Source organism: Microcaecilia unicolor, chromosome 2, assembly GCF_901765095.1.
Source record: "Microcaecilia unicolor chromosome 2, aMicUni1.1, whole genome shotgun sequence".
Taxonomy (NCBI): Eukaryota; Metazoa; Chordata; class Amphibia; order Gymnophiona; family Siphonopidae; genus Microcaecilia; species Microcaecilia unicolor.
In genome coordinates, this window is record NC_044032.1 from 552278892 (window position 1) to 552304623 (window position 25732).

The 25732-nt window shown below is 43.1% G+C and overlaps 1 protein-coding gene across 1 annotated transcript in view; it reads left to right on the forward strand.

The window, feature by feature from the left end:
• The window catches only part of OCIAD1 (OCIA domain containing 1), a gene marked incomplete at its 5' end in the record, with an annotated part of 75757 nt that overhangs the window by 8919 nt on the left and 41106 nt on the right, over nt 1-25732 (forward strand). Inside the window, 4 exons of the mRNA XM_030192202.1 lie at nt 5191-5243; nt 6355-6439; nt 17040-17093; nt 21756-21803. Of these exons, the coding sequence (XP_030048062.1) occupies nt 5191-5243; nt 6355-6439; nt 17040-17093; nt 21756-21803 (240 nt within the window). The remainder of the gene's footprint in view (nt 1-5190; nt 5244-6354; nt 6440-17039; nt 17094-21755; nt 21804-25732) is intronic.

Here is a 25732-nt window from a genome sequence, read left to right on the forward strand (position 1 = left end):
TCCCCGGGGCCCCGGCCTTGTCACTCACCCGTCTTTCCGCTTGGCTTTATACACATGCCCATAAGTGCCTCGTCCAACTTTGCAGCCCTCGTATTCGAACAGGTCTTCCACCCTCTCCCGCTCGCTTGTCAGCTTCACTTTGAAGTCATAACCCCCCCTCCCCACCCCGCCGCCAACCCGCCGTCGCCTACCTTTGCTGGCAGGGGACCCTAACCCCCGCCAGTCGAGGTCGTCTTCTTTGTTCAAAAGGCTTCCTCATTCTGATTCAGACGTCAGACTCACAGAATGAAGCCTTGCAGAGCAACTCAGCAAGGCTTCATTCTGTGAGTCTGACGTCCTGCACGTAGAACGTGCAGGACGTCTGAATCAGAATGAGGAAGCCTTTTGAACGAAGAAGAAGACGACCTTGGCTGGCGGGGGTTGGGTTCCCCTGACAGCAAAGGTAGGCGACGGTGTGTTGGCGGTGGGAGGGGAGGTCGAGAGGGTCTTTGGGGAGGGTAAAGTTGGTGGCGGCGGGGGAGGGGGGTTGGCAATGGCAGGGGGGCTAAAATGTGCCCCCTCCCCTCGGGGTGTGGACCCCCCCCCCCTTCCTGGCGAAGTACAGCTTTTGTTGACTTGGTTTGGCGGGAGTGAGAGGTGCTATGAGTGACTGAGTGACGTAGTTTGCAGGGGGCGGGGCTGAGAGCGGCTGTATGAGTTTTGGTGAGAGCGGTTACGAACACTACAGGGCTTCAGTGGCACGGAGAAAGCTTCAGAATGTTGGAGTTGCGAATTATGTGTGGGTGGGGTGGGGCTGAGGGCGGGTCTATGACTGGTGCTGAGAGCCTACGAACACTACAGGGGTTCAAGGCTTTAGGGCTTCACTGCCACGGAGTGAGCTTCAGAATGTTGGAGGTGGGAATTATTTATATAGATATGATTGCAAATTGATTTGAACATCTCACACAGTCAGGGTTACCATAGCGGTGTACCAGAAAATAAGCAGTTTATACAGTTAAGAATAGCCAAACTGGGTCAGACCAATGCTCCATCTAGCCCAGTATCCTGCTTCCAGCAGTGGCCAATTCAGGTCAAAAGTACCTGACAGAATCCCAGATAATAGCAAGATTCATGCTACTGATTCCAGGTACAAGCAGTGGCTTTCCCCATGTCTATCTCAATAGCAGACTATGGACTTTTCCTCCAGAAACTTGTCCAAACCGTTTTTTAAAGCCAGATACACTAACCGCTGATGCCACATCCTCTGACAATGAGTTCTAGAGTTTAGCTATTTGTTGAGTGAAAAAATATTTCCTCCTGTTCGTTTTAAAAGTAGTACGATGTAACTTCCTTGAGAGTCCCCCTAGCCTTTGCACTTTTTGAAAGAGTAAAAAAATCAATTGACGTTTACCAGTTATACTTTACTAAGTATTTTGTATCAATACTGAGGGCATTTCCTCCATCTTATTTCACTTAGGAGAGTTAATAAATGTGTCTCGGTACTATGGGGTCCTTTTGCTAAGGTCCACTAACGGATTTAATGTGTGCTAAAGGCTAGGAAGCCCATTGGAATTAAATGGGTTTCTTTTTACGTTTAGCGCACACCTTAGTAAAAGAAGCCCTATGTGTTTTAAGAGATCCTGATTGCAATAGGGCAAGTAGACCGAAACTAAGTAATCCTGAAGTTGAGAAGCAACAAAGGCATCAGAGACTTTTACTAAAAATGGAATATTGGCTATTGGCCTATAGTTTGAACAGTTATCTATAGATTTAGTATGATATTTCAAAATAGGAATTAACAGTATTATGCTGATATCCTCTGGAAAACAACCAGCTGTCAATAGAATTCAGCATCCAGAGTATAGTTTTTTATTTATTTATAACTTTACATGTAAAATATTCAAGTAACACCAAAACATTGAGATACAAATGAAATCAGAAAGCATAAGATAAAAAAAGCAATATTAGAAATAATTACATTTTCCTTCCGCAAACTAGGAAATATGAGCCAAGATTAAGAAAACATTAAAAAAAAACCCAAAACAAAACACTGAGTAAACCTATCCAAAAGGACTTCTAACTAAAGATTGCTTCTCATCCCACCTAAGCAGTGCACATGTGGGTTACATGTTTACATTAACCTCTTTAGATTTCAGAAAATTGAAATTGATTACCTTGAAATACGATTAAAAGTGCACAAGGAAAATGCAATTACAAAGTTGGCTCCCAAGGCTTGAACCATAGACCTATAAGCCAGGAAAGCCTTGCGCCTTGTCTGTGTAACCCAAGCCAAATTAGGAAAAACATAAATTTTAGATTCCATAAACAATGTGTCAAACTATCTAAAAGAAAGTTTCAATACGGTATTGCGTTCTGGTTCAAGAGCAAAGGTAACTACCAAAGTATCCTCTGCGTTACCAGCTCCAGGGATGACTCCAGAAATGAAGTCAAATTTAAGACACCCTCACCTCAAGCCTGGACCTCCGAACCACCATAAACTCTGGTGGCCTGTATATATTAAGCCCTGGTGAACGGGGACAATGAATCTGGAGGAAATTTTAAAATGTATACCATATATTTCCTAAACATGTCCATAGGAGAGACTAGGAAAGTTCTGGCGTCTCAATATCCTCCTAGAATTCCAAGTATTCTAAACACTTACACATGAAATTTTTGTTTGAGGGAGACTACTTCCAAAGTCTCCATAGTCTGTACCTTAGATTTTGTAACTTCCAATTCAACAGTCTGCTTTACCCAGTGCCCTGAGCCTGAGTCAAAACCTCCTCAGAAATAGACACAATATCCTTAGTGTTGTGTTTAGCTGAGATCAGTAAAGAGGAGTAAAAGTTACCAATAGCATCCCACAGTACTTCAAGAGTCACCACGACTGGTTTCTCCATTCCCCAAAACTCCAATTCAGACACAGCCTGGCCCTTGTCTTTGCACAGAGTACTCAGGTTTCCTTCCCGAACACTCTGGATGCCAAATGCAGCATCTGATCTTCTCCAACTGTCTGGGCTGATGTCACCACGAGCTGTCCCCCTCATCCTTCAGTTACCACCTCCTCCCGGGGTAGTTCTGCTGAGCACTGTTTGAGTGCATAACTGCTGCCTGGTTGCAGGAGAGCTGCACATTCAAGAGGACTCAATGTCACCCCGCTTGAACTGCCACTGGCAGCTTCTGCTGCCGGCATGGGGAAAGATGAAGCAAACATTTGACCTGGTTGCAAACGGTAATAATCCAGTGTCGCCTGCCTCATTGAAGGTACTGAAGAGGGGGCTGGGGCAGGTCTTAGCTGTCCTCTTCCCCATCTTGCTTTCCACGAGCACAACAAACCCAGAATTTCGTTGGAAAACCACAGCTCCTAAAGGTGCATCCTTTCACCTTGACACCATCTTGGATCTCTTATAATCTGAGTATAGATCTGAAGGAAGAAACTAACACAGTGGTAGGACATGGATCTAAATCATGTTGCCTTATATACCTGGCCAGCTTAGTTTCTTCCATTTAAGCAAACTTGTTCCATAACCGGTGTGCTGGAGATCCAGCACTTTTTCAAGTTGGCCTAAGTTTCGTGTTGCACTCATTCTTCAGTCTTCTGAAAGTGAGAGTTGAACTTTTATGGACAATTTTCTGCTTGAAATAAATGGCTCATTAGTTTGAGGAAACATTTTCCATGAGTCCTGCCATTATTACCACATGAACCATCCTGCTGCTATTTCTGTAATCCCTGTGAATGGCGTTTGATGTTTGTACCTGGTCAGTGATGTTTGATGTTTCCTTGCTGATATTCCATTTCTCTCTGATTCTCTCTCAATGTAAAGAGCTTCTAGTTCTCTTTGAAGCTAGAGTAGTAGACTTGGAGGAGCTCAGGGAGACAGAAGTATGTAGAGTAGACCTACAGGGATGTTATAGAGAAGTCCCATCTCAGTCTGGCAGCTCTTGTGCTGCCTTGGAGGAGGGAGGTCTCCTAAAAGGAGAGCATCACCCTGATTGAGTAGGACATAATCCTGTAGCCAGGACCTACCCACCAGGGGATGCAATAGCCACTCTCACCGAGGATGTGTCTCCAGGAGCTTCTGCCCAGGAGGTGTTAGGACAGCTTTGTTGTTGGTGATTCAATCATTAGACATGTAGATAGCTGGGTGACTGGTGCATGTGAGGATCTCCGGTCACTTGCCTGCCTGGTTTGAAGGTGGCGGACCTTATGTATTACCTAGATAGGATTTTAGATAGTGCTGGAGAGGAGCCAGCTGTCTTAGTAGATGTGGGTACCAGTAACAAAGGAAAATGTGGGAGAGAGGTTCTGAAAGCTAAATTTAGGCTCTTTGTTCCTTAATGAACATTATCTGACTCTTCCTCCCCTCTCTAAGACCCCCCAATCCAACCTACCATACATGTACTTCATTCCACCACAATATCACTTTGTATTATTCACACCATGTATATGTTCATACGGGAATCGGCTATTGCTGTTAACGGTAATATGTAAGCCACATTGAGCCTGCAAATAGGTGGGATAATGTGGGATACAAATGTAACAAATAATAATAATAATATTCCTATGGGTGTCTCTAGCGTTTAGCGTGCCTTTGTAAAAGACCCCCTAAATGATGAGAAAGATATAATAGGCATTTCAGAGGCTTGGTGGAAGGAGGGCAATCAATGGGACACTGTGTTAACAGGGTACAAATTATATTGCAATAATAGAGGGGATCAAATTGGAGGGGGTTTGCGTTATATGTTAGAGGGAATTGAGTCAAACGTTCTACATGAAACAGCAGTATGGAATCCTTATAGATTGAAATTCTATGTATGAAGGAAAGGAGTATACTGATAGGGCTGTACTACCATCTGACAGGATAGAAGAAACAAACAGATGAAGAAAGGTTTACGGAAATTAGGAAAGCTGGCAAATTAGACAATAGTATAATAGCAAATACCAATAAACTATATAATGGGTGATTTCAATTACCTCAATAATCCTTGGAGACAGATGGGAATATATTAAGAAAATTATTGACCATTGATGATGGTGAGTGGGTCATTAGAGGGTCTTTTACTAAAGCTTATCTCGAGTTATCTGCAGCAGGGCCCATTTTATTCCTGTGGGCCCTGCTGCAGATAACTCAAGATAAGCTTTAGGAAAAGACCCCCTTAGTGTTTGAAGGTGAACCTGTCTCTTGTTATTGGTCTTTTTTTTCTCCACAGTTTTATGTAAAGATCTATTTTGGAACAGTGGTCTGGTGAATCATTCGTCACTTGTAAGTGATGGGATTTCTCTGATGGTATTTTCTTGATTTCAGTTACCCCAAATATTGACTGTATAAATGTTACATCAGGGAACACTAGGGAGGTAAAATTCCTTGATGTAATAAATTAATGCTGACTAGAGGAGGAGCTATTTTAGATCTAGGCTAGTCTTATTGGGGAAGTTTAAAAAAATTGCACTAAACTTAAGGCTATCTTCTGCATTGTTTTTAATATTGTATGTTGCTAATTACCATGTATTTTCCTTGCAGTACTTTCTGATTAGGATGGATTTTTGTGTGTGCTAAAACACTGGCTGCAGAGCTAAATGAAAATAAACATCTGTGCCAAGCTAAGCACGGTTTATTTCATCAGCCTTTTAGTGGTAGAGGAAATGTAGGCTGTCTTGAAAGGGATAGAAGGGATTATGGGTCTGATTTTGAGGGCTTTCTCCCATTCCTTGCTGACATTTAAAATGCTGTTGATAAATTTGTGAAAAGGGTAAAGTGAAAAAAAAAATATGCAAAACCAAGCTTCCCCCAAAATTAGGCAAATCAACATTAGAGGGGAAGTGGAAACAAAGTGGCAAAAATCAATTCTGTAAACTAGTATACTGTAAAAAAAAGGACATAAAAAGCTATAAGGCATCAGATAAACATATCATTGGGCTATCAGATCCAAGCTCCTTGCAATCATTTACCTCCAAAGCTTAAAGGGTCCGTTTTGATTGTTATTACATTCAAAGTACATTAATAATATATATATTGTCAACAATAATCTCATGGCGACTACTTACTTCACACCACACAAGTGGGTACAGCGCTATGAAGTCCTTGAAAAGCTCCAGTGCCAATAAGCAGCATCCCTGTTGTTTCAGTGGTTAGCATGGGAGAGGGTTGAGAAATGGCTGAAGGAAAACACCCACAAGTTCTCTTGATTCTCATTTGATTGATGTCCATTTGGTTCTTCTGTTTCTGGTCATCTGGATATGAGTACCAGCTACTTACTAATTTGCTTAGAATATGGCTATTTTATACCTGTTTGCAAAATGTTTTACGTTCTGTGTGGGAATTCAAAACTTCTTTCCATCTTTATAATTTGTATTCAATTTCCTTTGAATGCTAGAATCCTGTAAGTATGGCTTATGTTCCTACAGAGGAGGAGAGGAGGGTCTTCAGAGAATGTAATGAGGAGAGCTTCTGGTACAGGTGTAAGTATATTTCTTCTTAAGATTCTTTTGTCCTCTCTCTCCTGTGCCTTTTCTGTTTTTCTTCATCCCTATCACTGTCAGTTGTGAGAAGGAAGAGGCTGTCCTACCCTGGTTAGGCCCCTAGAGGGCGCTGTTTCCCTAAAATGTCCAGGGAGAAGGGCTGGGTGAGTCACTAAAGGGAGCCAGTAAGGGGATGTATAGCAGGAGGTCGCTAGGACCGAGGAGAGTCCTGGAGGAGGAACAGGTGCAGCAGGTTATGGGCTGGGTCCTGTTTGGCCATTAACCACTTAATACCCCACGGGAGTTGTGAGGGAAAGAGGAGAGCTAGCAGCGGAAGACGAGAGCTGGTAGCTGAAGCAGGAGGTCCCCATGTGAAGTACTGGCTGAGCCCTTTGGACTGGTGGTGAACTGTGGGCAAAGCAAGGAAGCTGGCTGGGGTAAGAAGGCCCTAGAGTGCCAGATATAAGAACTGTGTGTTACAAGGACGGACTGGGTGTCCGGGTTACAAGGAAGGACTGGGGTGTCCATGTTACAAGGAAGGACTGAGGGTCCAGGTGCTTAAGCTGGAAGATTGAACTGAGTAAGAAGAAAATGTTTAAGCTGGAAGGACTGTGTAAGCTTGTAAAAGTGTTTTAAGCTGGAAGAAGTGTGCCCCAGGAAGGGGGAATAAAAGATTTGTAAGAGAATATCCTGTTGGTGAGACCTGACTGTGTTTGCCTTTGAGAAGCAGGTCACCCTGAGCAGAAAGGGGTAGTAGAATAATTTGCATAAAATCTGCATACTGAGAACCAGCTCACCCTGAGTGAAAGAGGGACGTGGGATCCTGAGGTGGGAGCTTCATCTTCACAATAGTCTCATCTTCACACAGTGCACTTGCTGAAAAGCATATTTTCGACCTTTAAATTGGGCATACACGTTCAGCCCCATTATAGAAAGGACATAGAAGTTGGACTTGATATGTTTAGATTAGGACATCTCAGGTTTTCACCATCATTTCAGAACAGAATCTGCCAATGTACAGACTGTTCTAAAATACAGGAGAAATGGATGTTTATGGAGCATAAACATCTATTTTAGAAAAATAAGTGTAGACATTTTCAATTGGTTGAAACCAGCATAATCTTTTATGTGCCAATACATACATGTTTATGTGGTAGAATACCAACATAAAGTTGTATGTTCTGGCAGTTTAGAAATATTAATATATATTTTCTTGATGCTGTCACAGTGATTGGTATCTCTTGCAACTATGGCAAAAGACACTGGGGGATTAAGGGGGCAACCTCCCTTAATCCATCTAGTAGAGTTCTGCTCAGTTGGAGTAGTTTGTCAAATCCTAAAATTGCTTGGTAGCAGGTGTAAGTCCAGATGTCAGTCTGTTAAATCATTGACATTTTATTCCTTTTTTGAAATGGGGAATAAATAAATATCTTTTAGGCATGCCCTAGTCCTACACAGACTACACCCAGACTATGTCCCCTTGCCTTTTGCACACATTTGGGTTTTTGACCCACCAACAACCTACTGTACCCACATATAGGTGACACTTTGTAATCTGTTGGATTGGTCGTGAGCCCTTGAGCCCTGGCCGAGGCCCGCTGACCACAGAGGGCAAGGCCTAGGGGAGACCAACCAGCCACTACACACCCCAGCTATCTAACACCCCACGCCTACACACATACTGCACCTCAGGAAGAAAGGGAAAATAGGCATACAAGCAGGCCTCACGGCCGACCAGGAACCGATGCGCTCAGACACACGCGTACGGGCCTCACGGCCGAACTGGAACCGATTCACACCCAGGGAACTAGCGCAGGAAAGGCAAATAGCTCAGGAAGCACCCCACAACCACAGAAGGGAACAGAGAGAACAACTAGAAGGCAGGGCTGCCACAAGAACACCGCAGCCAGGAAACCCTGAGGACAGAAGGGAAAAAACTAACTAAAACCCACAATAGCCAGAGACTGGGGCACAGAAAACAAAAGGTAAACTAGCCCTCTAAACAGAAGCCAGAGGCAAAGACACAATAGGGAGGAAGAAAATCATCTGTCTAAATACACAGAAGTCAGAGGCAGAGACACAGTATACAAGGGGTTAAAAACTCACTGAACCAAAAGTCAGAGGCAGGAACACGGACAACGGAGAAGGGGAAAAACAAATAAACAAACAAGCCTGAGCGAAGATGCGAGGGCCAGAAGTCTGCCAAACAGGCAGGGCAAAATATGGAACATCAAACTGGGAACAACCGAGTACCTCCGAAGGAAGGGCGAGCAAAGCCCCCTCTGAACAAACAAAGCAGCTGGCTTCCCACAGAGAACAGCCGCCAGAGAGGGAGAGACCCAGCTGGAGGTAAGCGAGCTGATTACACACACACACTGACAGAAGCTAACCCAGACAAAGGAAACTAAGAGAGAGCTGAATATACACACACACACACACACACACACACACACACACACTGGAAAGAAATAGCCCAGACAAAGGAAAAGTAACCAAAAGTCCCGAATAGGAGAAAACAGACTCCACACGAGAGCACAGAACAACGTTCTAACAGAGAACTGCAAAGGCTATAGCCACCTAGGAAAGTAACGCCAAAGCAGGGGTAGCAGGAACATGAAGGCTTAAGTACTACCCACTGACGTCAGCTCAATCCCTGGCAGCCAATCAGGAATGAAGTTCACACACCCTCCCCTGCCAAACCGGCAGAATCATAACACACCTCCCTCCTCTAACTGAAAGTAGGGGGTGGGGAAGGGCCGCTAGACCACCTGATGGAGGGGATTGACCCATGGCCCACTAGGCCACCAGGGACATCTGAGGGGATGCTGGGGGGGGGGGGGGTTAGGGGGCTGGAGACCCACCGGATCTCCAGCCCTCCGAACTTGTGTGGGGGGGGGGGGGAGTTGGGGGACCGGAGGTCCACTGGACCTCTAGCCCCCGTTTTGCTTGGCTCGGGGTGGGGTAGTTGGGGTCTGGTGGTCCCATGGACCTCCAGCCCCTGTGTTTGACAGGTCTGGGCTTTTGACAGCCCAGACCTGTCAAACAAGTGCAGGAGGATTGTCCTCCCGCACTTCTACCCTATGATCAGAGAGAATAGCATGCTTAAATTTGCATGCTATTATCTCTGATCATAGGGGCGGTAAAGCCCCATGCTGTTCCAGCGCTATTTTTAGAGCGCTGTTTGGAACATTGCAGGGCTTTTGATCATCTGCCCATCAGTTCTTAGGCAAATCTACTTTATTGCAATTCTCCCTGTGCACAAAGAGAATTCAGTCTACAATTCAGCTGCCTGTAAAAACTGCGCCTATTGCAACATGGAGTCAGTCCCCAGCCTCCCCAGAGGCAAGAAGAGGCCAGATCTTAGCACTTCTGAGAGGCAAAGCTGTAAACTGAAGCAGGGAGAAACAAAGGGAAAATGCCTTTTACAGCAACCTAAGGGAGAAGCCTCTAAGAGACTTGGGGAAGGGACTTGCTCTAAGGAAAGAACTTAAAAGAGAGAGAGAGGAGAAAGCGAAAGAGAAGGTAAAAAACCTCGATGGAACTACAGTGGAACTAGGGTCAGCTCTTAGAAAAGCTGCTAGCACATGGCATGCAAGGCACAGACTGAGCCTCTTGCACAGAAGCGTAGCCAGGTTTAAGGCGCTGAGGAAGCAGAGAGTGGACTTCTGCCTGTGCATGTTTTAAATGTGATGGATCACGTAAAAAAATAGGTGCTGGCGCTGTCGGAAGTCTGTGTGGGGGAGCGGCCGCTCCCCTTGTGCCCCCTAACTACGCCATTGCTCTCACACCCAGTCTGGGGGGCAAAGAAAAGAGGGCTAGCCCTAGCTCAGAGCTCACAGCCAATAGGGAAAGCTCACAAAGAGCCAATCACTGGAACTCCAAACTAAGGAGGGGGGACCCCAGTACACAGTGCTATCTATTACACAAACAATGCAATTAAATACAAATAATACTCATATAAAATATTCATCATTATATACCCTGCTTCCATGAATATGGGGGCAGAACAAAAATAGCAAGCAAAAAATACTTGTCATCTGGTAGTGACTGTATCCCCCAGCAGCTTCAATTCAGCTGGTTGCTACAAAGGTGTGGTTAGTGCAAGAGCCTGTGTGAGCTGGAAGAGGGGAAAGAGCAAATAAAATGCAGATCACTTATCACACTGGCACTGCCATTTGTTGGTCAAATTTAGTAAAGATGTTAATCCTGTTCCAGTTTAAAGGTGAAGTGACCACTCTACAGCCTTCTGAATGTAGCAGGGAGGAGGTGGCAGCACTGACTAGCAGGAGTCTTCAAACATGTTTGTTTCTAAATAAACACTTTGAGTTTATTTCAGAACTATAATAAAGCTTTCATTTATCTCTTGTATTTATACTTCATTATTGCATCATTTGCTTAAGGCTTCTTAAAGAACAGGAATGTCACAGATTAGTTGACATGAAAGCTGGAGCAAGGAAGGTTGTCTGACTCTCATTAGAACCTAAAATAAAACAAGATAGTATCTCCAGGCCCATCATGGCTTTCTCTTTTCTGTACCAGCTGTAGTACTGAGTGCCCCATTTGATCTCTAGCTTTATCCTTACTTTCTCATCACTGTGGATTTCTTCTGCTTTTCAAACTGGTGCTGTTATACTCCGCTTTGTTACTATATGTCCAATTTATGACTATTTTTTCTGTGTAAAGTTAAAAGGTTGTAATGTGTACACTTAAGACTAAATTTGGTGCTGAAAAAAGTGCTAAGTGTTATTCTATAAATGGCGCTCATGGTTATGCACTATTTATGGAATAGCGCTTATATCAGGATCCACAACTAACTTTATTCTATCTTTAACACCTCTGACAATCAGGAATTTGAAGCTATTCTATTGTCATCTATATCAACAGTGCTCACCAATATTTGAATTGCATGGAGTCTTAAGAATTAACCCAGTGATTAATTTCATAACTATAAAGATGTATGTCACTGTTTATTTATTTTTAATCACAGTGCTATAGTTATTAAATTTTGAATTTTTTAATATTGGAGGCAAATCAACTGAAAGCTACAAAAAACCCAATTTTTACTTGTCTATTAGGTCTCAACCAGCTAGTTTTCTTGATTATGTGATTTTTTGTTTTAAATATTGGAAGCAAATGAAACTGAAAACAAAAGAAAGACCCAAATTTTACTTATCTTTAGGTCTCAACCAGCCTACGGGGTCCCGTTTCGCCCTTATATTTACATCGGCTTTGTCAGGAAAAGTTTTGTTGTTCAGACTGTACTTCCAACATTTGTCTGTTAGAGTCCTTGCTTGTCTCCCAACATTTCTTGTCAGCATTCTTGCTTGCAACAATGGATGCTTAATCAAGAAAATTGGCTAGTTGAGACCTAATAGACAAGTAAAAATTGGGTCTTTTGTAGCTTTCAGTTGATTTGCCTCCAATATTAAAAAATTCAGAAATTAAAAATTAAAAAAACAAAAATCAAATCGTTTTTTTTGCCAATGAAGAGTCAGTTCAGTGAGTCTGTGAAAGTCAAAAGGAATTCAGTCCGCTGACGTACAGAGGCATTTTCCCGCGCAAAGATTTCCCGTCTTTGGTAAATCTTAAAATATCACGAATCTGGAAAGGAAACCCAAAGCCATTTGGGGGTTTTCTTTTCAGAAGATTTGTGGTATCGCAGTCCATAAATCAAACTAGAAGGAATATGACACAACTGTCATACAGTAATATATTTAGTAACCACTGTGGATTTGAATGAGAATTTATGAGTGAAGTGGGAGACGTTCTACCATTTTTGAAAGTTTTTCTTTATCTCATTCCTTGCCTATCCTTGGTAAGTAAAGTGGAAGTGTATAGATAGAGGAAACTTGGCAGTCATATTCAAAGGGAGAGCTGCTCTCATAACATCTACGATGACTCATGCTACTCTGCAGTAGAGGAAGATTAGGAGAAAGGAGCTAGAAAGGGAAGAGAAAGTGGAATAGGGTGGAAGGGGGAAGTAAAAGAGAAAAGAAACAGTGGAATGTTAAAAGAAGCCAATAGAAGAATGAAAGATTCAGGAGGGATACATGGACTGGAAACTTTGGGAAGGTTCTGTTTGTTAAAATTTGAGATATCACTTTTCGACAATTGTAGCAAAGTGGTTCACAAATTAAAGCATAAATAATAAGATGGTAATGCAAGTAGGTAAACACAGATTATATATATATATATATATATATATATATATATATATATATATATAATCTGTGTTTACCTACTTGCATTAACATCAACAAGAAGATAAGAGTAAAGGGGGTAAGGGAGGAGTATAGGGAGAGATAAGAGTGGAGAGGTACTGAGGAGCTGCAGAGTGAATGCGCTTTTAAGTCAATAAGAGGACTATGAGCTGTATGCAGAAACAGGGAGCCACTGAAGTGACTTGAGGAGAGAGCTAATATGAGCTTAGTGACACTGGCAGAATATAAATTGTGCAGCAGAATTTTGAACAGACTGAGGGAGAGAGAGATGGCTTAGTGAGAGATCTGTGAGAAGCCAGTTGCAGTAGTCTAAGTGAGAGGTGATAAAAGTGTGGATAAGGGTTTTGGTAGTGTGCTCAGAAAGGAAGGGAAAAATTGTGGTGATATTATAGAGAAAGAAACAGGTTTTGGCAGTCTGTTAGATATGTGCAGAGAAAGAGAGAGAGGAATCAAAGATGACACCAAGGTTACGAGCTGATGAGACAGGAAGGATGAGAGTGTTATCCACAGTTATCGAAAATGGGAGGAAGATTAGAAGCTCAGTCTTGACCACGTTTAGTTTCAGATGGCAGTGAGACATCCAGACAACATTGTCAGACAGGCAGGCAGGCTGAGACTTGGGCCTGGATTCATGCTGAAATTTATTTATTTATTTTGTTGCATTTGTATCCCACATTTTCCCACCTTCTTGCAGGCTCAATGTGGCTTACATGGTACCGTAATCGGCTTTAACCGATTTCGGTATGAACAAATTCAAGTTGCGATTAATATCAAGGTGATGTTATAGTAGGGTGAGATACATGTATGGTAGAGACAATTGGGGAGAACTTAGAGAGGGAAAGGAAGAGTTAGGAAATGTCCGTTACAATCTTTGGTTAAGTTGTATCGCAGATGTCCAGGTTTTTTATGTTAGGTCGGTGGGGTATGCCCTTCTGAACAGTTCTGTTTTTAGTGCTTTCAATTTCTGGTGTAGAGAGGTAGATCTGGGAGTAATCAGCATAAAGGTGATACTGAAAGCATGGAGGAGATCAGAGCACCAAGGGAAGAAGTACAGATGGAGAAAAGAAGAGGTCCCAAGACAGATCCCTGAGGTACACCAGCTGATAGTGGGATAGAAGTGGAGGAGGATCCACCAGAGTATACACTAAAAGTGAGATGGGAGAGGTGAGAAGAAAACCAAGAAAGAATAGAACCCTGAAATCAGTGGTGTGCTGGAGCCGGCTCGCACCGGCTCTGCAGAACTGGTTGTTTTTTGAACTATTTTGCGAGACGGATGTTGTGCTGTCAGCAGGGACTTGAAGGCTTTTTTTTCACAAATTGCATTGTCCCCTGCGCCCCCCCAAAACACTTGCACCGTCTGAATTCCTGATTCTCTCTCCCCTGCTGCTGCCCTTCCCACTGCCCCATACTTTGAACTGTCACTTTCTTCCCTCCCGCATCCACTCCCTCTCCCTGCCTCCCTCCTTCAACCTCTTCCCCGCCCCCCGCCGCAGCTGCAGTTCGCCGGACCAGACCGTTACCGTACCTGCAGGCAGTGGTTAGGACAGGATGTCGGGGTCCTTCTGCTGCCACGTCCCGCCTACTCTGATTCAACTTGCTGTTTCCACATAGGCAGGACGCGGCAGGCAAAGGACACCGTCGGGACCAAGATGTTTGAAGTGATGAGCCGCCTATCTACTCCACAGTAAGCAAGGAAACCAATTTGTTTAATCTCTGTTTTCATTACCCTGCACAGCTGTCATCTCCTTCAGTGTACACGCAAACCAAAGCAAGCAAACCTATGAGTTGCTGCAATGCTGCATCCACGTTGTCGTTCTTTATTATTTGTCCATCTGCAACCAGTCTAAAGCTGTTTCAATTGGATAGGAGTAGTGCCTTAAAAGATAGGTCAAAAGTGTTTTGTTTTGTTTTGTTTTTACTTATTGGACAGCTTTTTAATTTATTTGAAAGCTTCCCATATGATATAAATAGTTTGTTTCATGCAGATTTCTTTTGTTTAAACATAAATGGACCATAAGCCCCTAATGCAGCCCATTGGTTTTCTTATATTTTGTTCTTGTGATAAATTATACTGTGCCAAAACTGAAAACTCTTATCTCTATCTGGTTGATAATAAAAGGAGCTCATTGTGAACACTATTCACCCTAAAAGGTTGTTTTGTGGCTATACATGAAGAATTATGATATTGACTAAATACATGTATGTGTGTGTCCCTAGTCCTGCATCCTAAGTTTATATAATCCTTTCAAGAAATCCAGTTAATCTTTTAACTTATTAGTGGAGCATAACCGCAGAGTCATGGTATGGTCACATTTTCAATATGGTAATACTAGTGCCCATCTAAGGAACAGCCATGTTATTTTGAGTTAGTCTTCACTGGACCAAACTTGCTTTCCTTGTGCCATCACTATCCAGCAGTGGAGGATAAAGGATTTTTGTTTTTTTTACATTAAAAGAAGGTAAATTTGGATGTAAGGATTGTTTGATAGCACGCTCTCTCCCCAGGTATAGCCAGGTCTGCAAATTGTTTTGTTTTGGGGGGTTTTTTTTTGGGGGGGGGGCGCAGAGGTGGACCAGGGAAGAGAGCCTGTTGTTAAAAATTTACCAGCACACCACTGCCTGAAATCCAAGTGAGGACAGTGTATCAAGGAGTATATGATGATCAACAGTGTCAAAAGCAGCAGATTAAATTGAGAAGGATGAGGATAGAATAGAGACTTTTGGATCTGGCCAGGAACAGGTCATTGGAAACTTTAGCAAGGGTTGTTTCAGTGACTGCTGTCCATTTTATTTTTTTCTCCGCTTTCCTCCTATCGTCTTCCATTTCCTACATCTGTCTCTGACGTATTGATCTTTCCCCTTTTAGCTCTTTCATCTCTGTCTTTTCTGCCTTTCTGCCCACTCAGGTAGGAGAAAACTAAAAGAGGTGTAGGAGGAGGGGTGAAATCTGTTTCTCTCACTCCCTATCAATCTCATCTACTTCTACTCTCTCATTACTTCCACAGTCTCCTGTTCCCTTCTGTTTGTCACCCTCTCCCCATTACCACATTTCTACCCATCCTTCTTTCACTCTTCTCCTTGATAACCCCTTTGTAGCCTAGCCCACATGGTTCCATCATGTCCAGCATTTCCCATAGCTCCCACCACTGGTATCCCAGCATTTCCTCTTTGTTTCCTCTCCTCCCCACCACATGTGTACCCTAGCATATCTGCCCTCTCTTTCCCCCCTTCCCCCTCCCCCAACAGTGCAGCTTCTCCCCTTCTGCCATTATAGCATCCCCCCTTTCTCACTTCATGTCTCTTCCCTTTTCTTGTGTCCATTTTCTCTTAACTTCTTGTCCAGCATCTCTTCCTCTCACCCATACCCATCAACTTCCTCTGTTCCCTCAGTCCAGCACTTCCCACACATCCATTTTTCCTTCATCCAACTGACATGAAAGTAAAGGCAGTGCAGGGCCTTGGAACCTATGCCTACACCCAGTGTCTGTTGGCCTTGCTCCCTCCGGCACAGGAAGTCTGTGTTAGGTGTGGGACTTACAGATGTCTGCCCCAAAAGGTGCTAATAGTAGATGCTGGCGGTGGGGGGTGGGTGGAAACCTTGCATATGCTGCTGCACCAACCCTGTGACACACCACATGGGTTCAGTTGAGAAATGGATTGTTGCTATTTTTTAATTTGTCTGTAGTTGTTTTAGTGAGAAACCTGTAGGTTCATTTTAAATTTTTGTGCAATGAAAGGCTTTTTTTTTTTTACTAAGCCACAGTAGTGATTCCTATGTGGCAAATGCAACAAAGTCCATAGGAATTGAATGAGCTTTGTCACATTTGCCGTGCTGGGAATCACTACCACGGCTTAGTAAAAGGAGCCCTAAATCACCAGTGTAAATATTCTGGACTGTCTTAGTACAGGGGCTTTCTTATCCCTTTTTTTATCCAAGTCGCCCTCTACAGTGAGTTGTTTTTTTTTTTTTTTTGCCCAGGTCACCCACCTAGAGTCTTACTGATCTGTGGCTATGTGCTTAAGTGCATGAGCATCGCCATACTAGCACAGATGAAAGGTTATTGAGCTTAGCATCCTGTTTCCAACAATAGCCAATCTAGGCCAAGAACCTGGTGATAACAAAAGAGTAAATTAGATAAGCAGTGCTTTTTCTTTTCTGCACTGCAGTTGAGTGGAAGGTGGAGGCTGTCCTTGTTCTTGACCTGGTTCCTGTTTGTTTAGTTAATTTATATATATATATATATATATATATATATTTTTTTTTTTTTTTTTATTTTTTTTTTATTTTTTTTTTTTGTTAGAAAACACCCACTTTTCTTTATGCCTTGACCACCAGTTGTAACACCGTGCTGTCTAATCATTGGTTCCTTTTCTTACAGCCCTTCCTATTTCTGCAGTGAGCATGCTTGCCACACAGTTCCTAATTTCAAGAGGTATGTTTTTAAATGTTAATTTAATTGCCCTTGAAAAAAAGCTATTTTCACTTTGGTTGATGAGATGTTTATCCATAGGTTAAGAGGCACTATCAGCGTTGATATCTGTTCCTCATATTGGAGCCACCCTCAAAATGGGTTATAACATCGTGACCCTTCTTTTTACAGGTATCCAGGATGATGGTTTCTCCTATTTTTATGTACTTCTCCCAAATTCAACTCAGCCCTCACAGCAGCCGTCCTTGACCAGAAGTGTCAAACTGCAGCTCCCTCTGTGACTCAGCTAATCTGGATCCCAAGTCAGACTACTAGGCCACTATCATGTGTCACCTCTGGGGAGACAAGTGCTGAGTGCTGCCTCCAGAGTATCTCATGGCTGGCCTAGGGAACACACACTGGTCTTTTGCATGGTAGTTTGTAGCACTGGAGACTGTCATTAGGCCCACCGCAATGTTTTTCTCATCTTCAATGCATCATTATTTTACATTCAGAAGTTGTGTAAAATAATTGGTTGTTTCAGTTATTAAGAAATATTTCCTTGAGCATTTCGATGAAAAAGCAGAGATAAATAGCAGATTTTGTCTTCACATATGACTTTTGTGCTTTATGCATTGTTTGAAAATAGAATTTTTAAATGATGATGGGTAACATAATTGATCATGCTCTGTGCCCCAATATTCCAACAGATAGGGCAGTGATTCCCAATCCTGTTCTGAGGGAGTCCCAGCCAGTCAGGTTTTCAGGATATCTACAATGAATATGTATGAGATTGATTTGCATACACTGCCTGCTTGGTATGCAAAACTATCTCGTTCATACTTATTGTGGATATTCTAAAACTCTGACTGGCTGGGGTTTGGGAATCGCTGAGAATAGGGTTTTGGTTCAAATGCAATAACCCTCTTGAAACTCTTCTGAATTCCTTTTCAAATCAGTTCCCAAAAGCTCTGGATCTTGGGGCAACTCCACCAAACATGAAAAAATGTGAGGCCCACCCCCCCCCCCCCCCCCCCCCCCCCATCTTCAACATTCCCTTGAAACATTTGGGAACATCTTCTGTAGATACACTTGGATCAAATAGCATCACATTAAAAATAGCGCTGGAAAAGGTCGGGGCTTTACCACCCCTATGATCAGAGACAATTAGATTGTAAGCTCTGTCGAGCAGGGACTGTCTCTTCATGTTCAAGTGTACAGCGCTGCGTATGTCTAGTAGCGCTATAGAAATGATAAGTAGTAAGTAGTAAAAGTTTCACTACATTTTCTTTAACTCTCACTGATATCGAGGTTCTGTTATTCTGGATTATTATATTTTCCCATTGCTTTTGGGGAAGCCCTCCTGACTCAACTTTCCAGTCCAATATAGCTTACATTTCTCTAACCTCTGGGATATAACTACTTTGTATAAAGCTGAAATTAAACCCTTCCCCCCTTTCCTGTTCACCCAGATTTTTTCAGTTGGTGTTATTCCTTCCTCCATTGCTGCCTTCCCTATTTTACTGCTCAAATAATGCATATCCTGCCCTTAATGGAAGAAGTATCCATCTCTCAACCCATGATCTTCTTTTAATTCGTCAAACCCCAGTATTTCATCCTCATTGAGGAACTGATGCAATGAATGTAATCCCTGCCTCTCCCACCTCCTGTATTACCTCCCCCCTCCCCCACTCCCAATCACAGGTACAATTAAACTCCATATTATATTGGAGAGGCTGCACTAATGAGTCATGATCTTTCCCTTTTATTCATGCCACCACTTCCAAAATGGGAAGGGAGAAGAGCCGGGAAACCTGCAGGTTGCATTTCCGTAGCTAACAGTGTGTGGCAGCAGCAGTTTGAGGAGCAGTCCCAGTAGGGGTTGCATGGTGGGAGATGGCAGATCACACTGGCAAACCAGCAAGCGTTAGGCTGCCACACTGCACTCAATGCTGTTTTCCTGCTGGCATATTGACTGCTGACCGTATGGTTCTTGTGTGGTACTCCTTGGTGAGGGAAGCTGGATCAGAATGATCAGCTTCCAATGAGTTGAGCCCGCTGGTGATAGGTTTAGTGAGGCAGTCTCAAGCTCTGGTCTTCTATAAATTTGGCTTTATGCAAGTATGTGTTCTACAACTTCATAGGGCTGATGCAGGATACTGCAGAACTGGCTCCCACTGAATGGAGCCTTAGCTGGCAGTCGTGGGAATCTTGGATCCTTGGATGTGTAGCTACACCTTGCATATCCTGTATTGAACAAGAGTAGCTCACTATGGCTCCTGGTTCTAGGCAAGACTGTTAACCCCCCATCACTTTAGGTAAGTTGGAGAGGTCCACAGCATTGGGGGAAATAAATCTGAATGTCCATGTTCTGGACTTGATGGTGACAAAAAAGAATGTCAAAGTGCCCAAGTTCTTCAGCCATTGGAAAGAGCCGGGATTGATGCCATACTGCAGCCCTGGCCAGAGATGCAACTACTGTTTGTCTTCCTTCCTTGGCTCATGGTAGGCTACATGTTGAAAAGGATTGCATTGTACCAGGGTCGAATAATCCTCATAGTCCAGGTTGGCCACGGAGGCCGTTGTACGCAAACCTGATTCGACTGCTGGACGGGGGTCCTCTCTGTCATCTGCAGGTAGCTACACGGTGTACTGAAGCAAGGTCTGGTGCTCATGGAGGATTCATGCCCCTTTGGTATTATGGCTTGGCCTTAACAGTTGAGTCAAAAAGGTTATTGATACTTTGCTTCAGGCTCGGAAACGCGGAGAACATTCAAGGGCTGGTGTTCTGTGTGCGGACTTTATCCCTTCTCTGCTCAGATAATGCACATCGTAGCATTTCTCCAGGCAGGTCTTCAGAAAGGATTGGCATTGGGTTCTCTGAAAGTTCCGGTTGTGGCTTTGGCCTGTTTCGGGCTGACTACAGAAGACATCTCTTGCAGCTCACCCAGATTCTTGCAGGGAGCAAGCTGCTTGCGAGCTCCCTTTCATATGCCGTGTCCAGAGTGGAACCTTAATGTAGTTTTTTGAGCTCTTCAGAAGCCTATTCTTGAGCCACTCTGGATGGCCTTAATGAAAGATCTTATGCCAGAGGTTTTCAACCCAGTCCTCAGGGCACACCCAGCCAATTGAGGTTTTCAGGATAACCCCACTGAAAACTCCAAGTCGCTGGATGTGCCCCGAGGACTGGGTTGAAAATCCTTGTCTTACGCTAATGACAGCATTCTTGGTGGCTGTTGCATTGGCACTTAGGGTTTCGGAGTGTCAGGCTTGCTCTTGTTGAACTACTGGACTTTATAACAACATAATAAATGTTATAAAGTCCAGTACATATTTTACCTACAATATATTGTTTTGTAAATTACTTTTATCAAAAGCAGCTAAATGAACAATAAAATAAAGATATGTGAAACATAAAGTTGGATACAGGGAGGGAATGGGAGCAGACAAAAGAACAGATGGAGTTGGAGAAAAAAAATTTAAGTGGTAGTGATTAGTGACACTGTTTGGAGAAGCAAAATGAATGGCTATTTTGCTAGTGAAGTCCAGTAGCAAAGGAAAACCTGTAATTCAAATGTCTTCTTAAAAATACAAATATGACATTAAAAATGTTGATATAAAAATAGCATAACTGATTACCATAATAAAGCAGGCAAAGAGGTGTATTTTCAAAGCACTTAGACTTACAGAGTTCCATAGGTTACCACGGAACTTTGTAAGTCTAAGTGCTTTGAAAATGAGCCCCATAGACTCCATAGAATATTAAGAAGGAGCAATCATCCTTTTATGTTTCAAGGGAAATTATTAACTCTGTCTTTCCATCTTATCTTTGCTGCCGGGCCTTTCAAGATTTCTTAGATGACACATCTATTATGTAGGTCTACCACTTCATCTAATTAAACATCTGCAGTTGTTTCAAAACACAGCAGTAAGGATCTTATGTCACGCTAGGAAATATGTCACTCCCCTCTTGATTAAACCTACTAGTTACCAGTCCATTACAAGATTGTCCCATTTACACATGGAATTCTATATACTGGCACTACCTTACACCTTACATCTGTCGCCTCTAATCATTGTTTGTACCTCCCAGAGAATTCTATGATCATTACACAATCGCTGTCTTTATTTATCATTAGTATAATGCTCTCATTTAGACTCAATGACACAGCGCTTTCTTTTTTGCTGCTCTCTCACTCTGGAACTGATACCATTCTCTCTGCAGATGAGTCTTTTTCTAAGTTCCAGTTAGTCTTGAAGACCTACCTTTTTCAGCAGACCTACCAGACCAATGTTCAGTCAATTAGTCCATCAATACCTCTCCTTTGTCCTCTGAGCAGTCTGAAGATACTGAATCGTTTCTTAGATCTAATTCTTGATTACCTGTTTCTTCTGCTTTCTTTTCCGTCATACTAATTAAGGGCAATATATCAAGTACAAAAACCCATAACCATCTCCTGTTGCTTGCAATTCATCATATATATATGGGTCACATCCAGGGGATGGGTACCTATAGCTTTGTTGTGCATTTGTAAGAAGGTGTAGCTTGTATCTTAGGAAAAGAAATAATGAGGAAAACAAATCGTTCACATTTAAAAATGCCACAAATGCACTGTCTGATATAATGTTCTATTATACCTCATTATAATTTTATAAGACGTTAATGAAGTCTCCTTTTGTCTTCAGGAACACTCACCTCATCTTCCAGATTTGGCTCTATTCCAAAAGTTGCATGTAAGTTGACAGCATTCTTTGGGTTTTAGCATCTTTTCTTGTGCTCTTTCTGGAATTAAGTGACAGGATCTTGATATGAGGCACAGACAGAGTTCCAGATGTCTTTGGGCTAATTCATATGTGTCTATAGGAAACTCTACTGCATTACAGTCACTGACTTCAGGTTTACTACACACTGGTTATCTACACTTTTTGGGGGTAATTTTATAAAGCATTTTCCATGTGTAAAGCAGAGCTTGTGGGTAAAAAAAGTGGGAGAGCGACCAAGGATACCAGAAACTGGAAGATGTTCGTTAATAAACAACTTTATTAATAATTTGAAGACTCGACACAATGTCGTGTTTCGGCCGTCAGGCCTGCATCAGGAGTCTATAAAAACATACATTTATATGTAAAAAAGGTGGAAAAGATAAAATACAGTGCACACAAATAATGAATTTGCAAATTATATGAACTAATAAATTTTTTAAAAAAATGACAATCCAGTCATGGAGTTTAGAAGTACATGCAAAAAAATTACAAAAAATAAAATAATTACAATAATATACAATTTGTAAAATGGTAATGCGATGATGTATTTCAAAAATAAAAACGCCATGCATAAATTATATGAATAAAACATATATGTACATATAAATTTAAGCAATAATAAAATAATATAAAACGCACGTGTACATTAATTAGGGGAAACAGATTGTAAAAAGGCTAAACGAAGTACTAAAAAACCATAATGTCATAACTAGAAAGCTTAATAATAAATACAGCCACAGAATGACATGCATATTAAGATTGTTGGTCAATGGTACAATATATATTGGCATATATAATCTAATGTCGACGATATAAAAAAAGAGTAAATAAGCCAAGAGATATATGGAAACCATGGATAGAAAAGATGTTGCTTTGCAGTGGGATGCAAAGCTGACAAGTAAAATTATATGTAAAAAATGGCAAATTGAGATCTGCAAGATGAGGATAATGTCAGACAGTAAAAGCCAAAATAAAAAATGCAAACAAAACAAGGAACTTCAATATTGTGTGTAAGGATAACACTAACCTGCTTTACACAGTGCTATGGAGCAAAAGTAATGACAAACCTTTGGAGATCCTACAGCAGACTGTCAGGAGATATAAAACATGAAATGAGAAAGTGAATGACACCTGGTGGAATATTCTAAAGGTGGTGGGATTTATTGAAAAACACTAACCTCTAGGACAAAATATTGCTGAGTAATATCGAAGATGATCCTTCAGGTGTGACGTAGTAGTCTGTGAAAAGTAAGCAATTAAAAATGTATCCACAGCTAAATGTGTTCAAAAGAACGGAGAAAATATAAAAGAAAAACAGGGAACTTAAATCCAAATGGGGAAGTAGCACACACATCCAGTTTGTGCTCCCCCTACCCCCAGCAATAATAGAGAAACAAACATGGAAATGAAAGATATCAGAGATGCACATTTCCCAAAGCTGACGTGGTCCAGTTGATAAATAAAATATTTTTTTTCTACCTTTATAGTCTGAGCATTTTATTTTTCCATTTGTTTTGGTTTGTTTCTCTTGCTTTTCTCTTCCTGCCTTTCCAGGGTCTCCTGTCTATTTGACGTTTTCTTCTCTGTGTCCCTATCTCTCCTCTCCAGCATTTCTCCTCATTGTTCCTGTTCCTATCTTCTCCCCATGTTCAGCATCTGCTCTTTTAGTGTCCCTATCCTCCTCTTATATTCAGCATTGCCCGTCTGTGTCCAAATCCTTCTCCCTGTGAGCAACAGTGCCTCTTGGTGTTCCTATCCCACTCCATGTCCACCACTGCTCTGTGTCCCTGTCTCTATTCTTACTCCATGCCCATCATCCCTTGACTGTGCCCTGTCCCTTCCCTCTCTTCCTTTCTTCCCATACCCCAGATCCAACATCTCTCCCTCCCTCTCCCCTGACCCCCTCCTGATCTGGCATAACTTCCTCTCTCCGTCTGTGAGTTCAGCATCTCTCCTCCTCTGTTCCAAACCCCGATCTAGTCTGTCTCTTCCTTCCCCCAGTCTGATCTCTCTCTCTGTCTCTCTTGTATTCCCCTTCCTGGCAGGTCCATCTCTCTACAGCACACCTTCCACCCCAGGATCCAGCAATCCCCATCTCTCTCCAGTACTCCTCACACCAGGGTCCAGCACATCTTGCTCTTCTTCCCTCACCCCAAGGCCCAACATATCTTTTCCCTCATTCCCCCTTGAGTTCAGCATCTATCTCTTGACACCACCACCCCTTCCCTGAAAACTTGCCTATAATCCTTACTGTCATCAGCAGCAGCCTTTCAAGACACGTTGCTCTCACCAACGCCTGGGTGTTCTCTCTTCCAGGTCCCACATTTACAGAAGCAGGAAATTATCTCAGAAAGTGGGACTGGCAGAGAGAGAGCCCCGATATCAGCGAGAGCAGCATGTCTTGAAAGGCTGCCGCTGCCAGTGAGAATCAGAGTCAAGATTCCTGGGGAGGGGAGGTGTGATAGAGATACTGAACTTGGAAGTGGTGGGAAGAGGGAGAGAGATGCCAGCTGGCCCCAGCAGGGGGAGAGGTGGGGAGGGCAGGGAGAGAGGAACTGCTGTCAGGGACAAAACCTAGATACCAGGTCACTTTTTTGGGCACCATGGCATCCTGACGCCTGGAGTTTGTTGAGCCCTGGTATAAAGCATGTTTTACACAAAGAAAATAGCTATTATGAAATTATCAAGGGTATACAAATGTACAAGTATGCATGCCGACAGGGCACACTTATTTTTATGTGATCTGCATGCAGGTGTTGGAACAGAGTTGGAATGTACTTGTGTATTTTATAAAATACTAGTAAAAAAAGGCCCGTCTGAGACAAATGAAACGGGCGCTAGCAAGGTTTTCCTCGGAGTGTGTATGTTTGGGAGAGTGTATGTGAGAGTGACTGTTTGACTTTCAAACAGTGTGAGTGAAAGTGTGAGTGTGTGAGAGAGAGAGTGAGTCTGGGTGTGAGTGTGTTTGTGAGAGAGTGTGTGTGTGAGAATGAGAGTGTGTGCAAGTGTGTATGTGAGACACAGTGTGATAGAGAGTGTGTGTGTGTGGCCATCCATGCTCCTCTGTCCCCTGCCCCCTCCATTCATCCCTTTCCAGCATTTCCCCTCTTTGCCTGAGGCCTGCCCTGCAATCCATATCCATCCATGCCCATCTGTCCCCTCCATTCATCCTTATCCAGCAATTCCCCTTTCCCTGAGCCCTGCCGTCCCAATCCATGGCCATCCATGTTACTCTGTCACCTGCCCCCTCCATTCATCCCTATCCAGCATTTCCCCTCTCTGCCTGAGGCCTGCCCTGCAATCCATGCTCCTCTGTCCCCTGCCCCCTGCATTCATCCCTTTCCAGCATTTCCCCTCTCTGCCTGAGGCCTGTCCTGCAATCCATATCCATCCATGGCCATCTGTCCCCTTCATTCATCCCTATCCAGCAATTCCCCTTTCCCTGAGCCCTGCCCTCCCAATCCATGGCCATCCATGTTACTCTGTCCCCTGCCCCCTCCATTCATCCCTTTCCAGCATTTCCCCTCTGTGCCTGAGGCCTGCCCTGCAATCCATATCCATCCATGCCCATCTGTCCCCTCCATTCATCCCTATCCAGCAATTCCCCTTTCCCTGAGCCCTGCCGTCCCAATCCATGGCCCCATGTTACTCTGTCACCTGCCCCCTCCATTCATCCCTATGCAGCATTTCCCCTCTCTGCCTGAGGCCTGCCCTGCAATCCATGCTCCTCTGTCCCCTGCCGCCTCCATTCATCCTTTTCCAGCAAGTCCCCTCTCTCCCTTCCATGACCCCTCCTCGCATCCATGCTCCTCTCTCTCCCATGTCCCAGCCTGGCCCGCCCTCTTCTCCTCCCCCCCCTTCGCATCCATGCCCCCCCCCCCCTTCGCATCCATGCATCC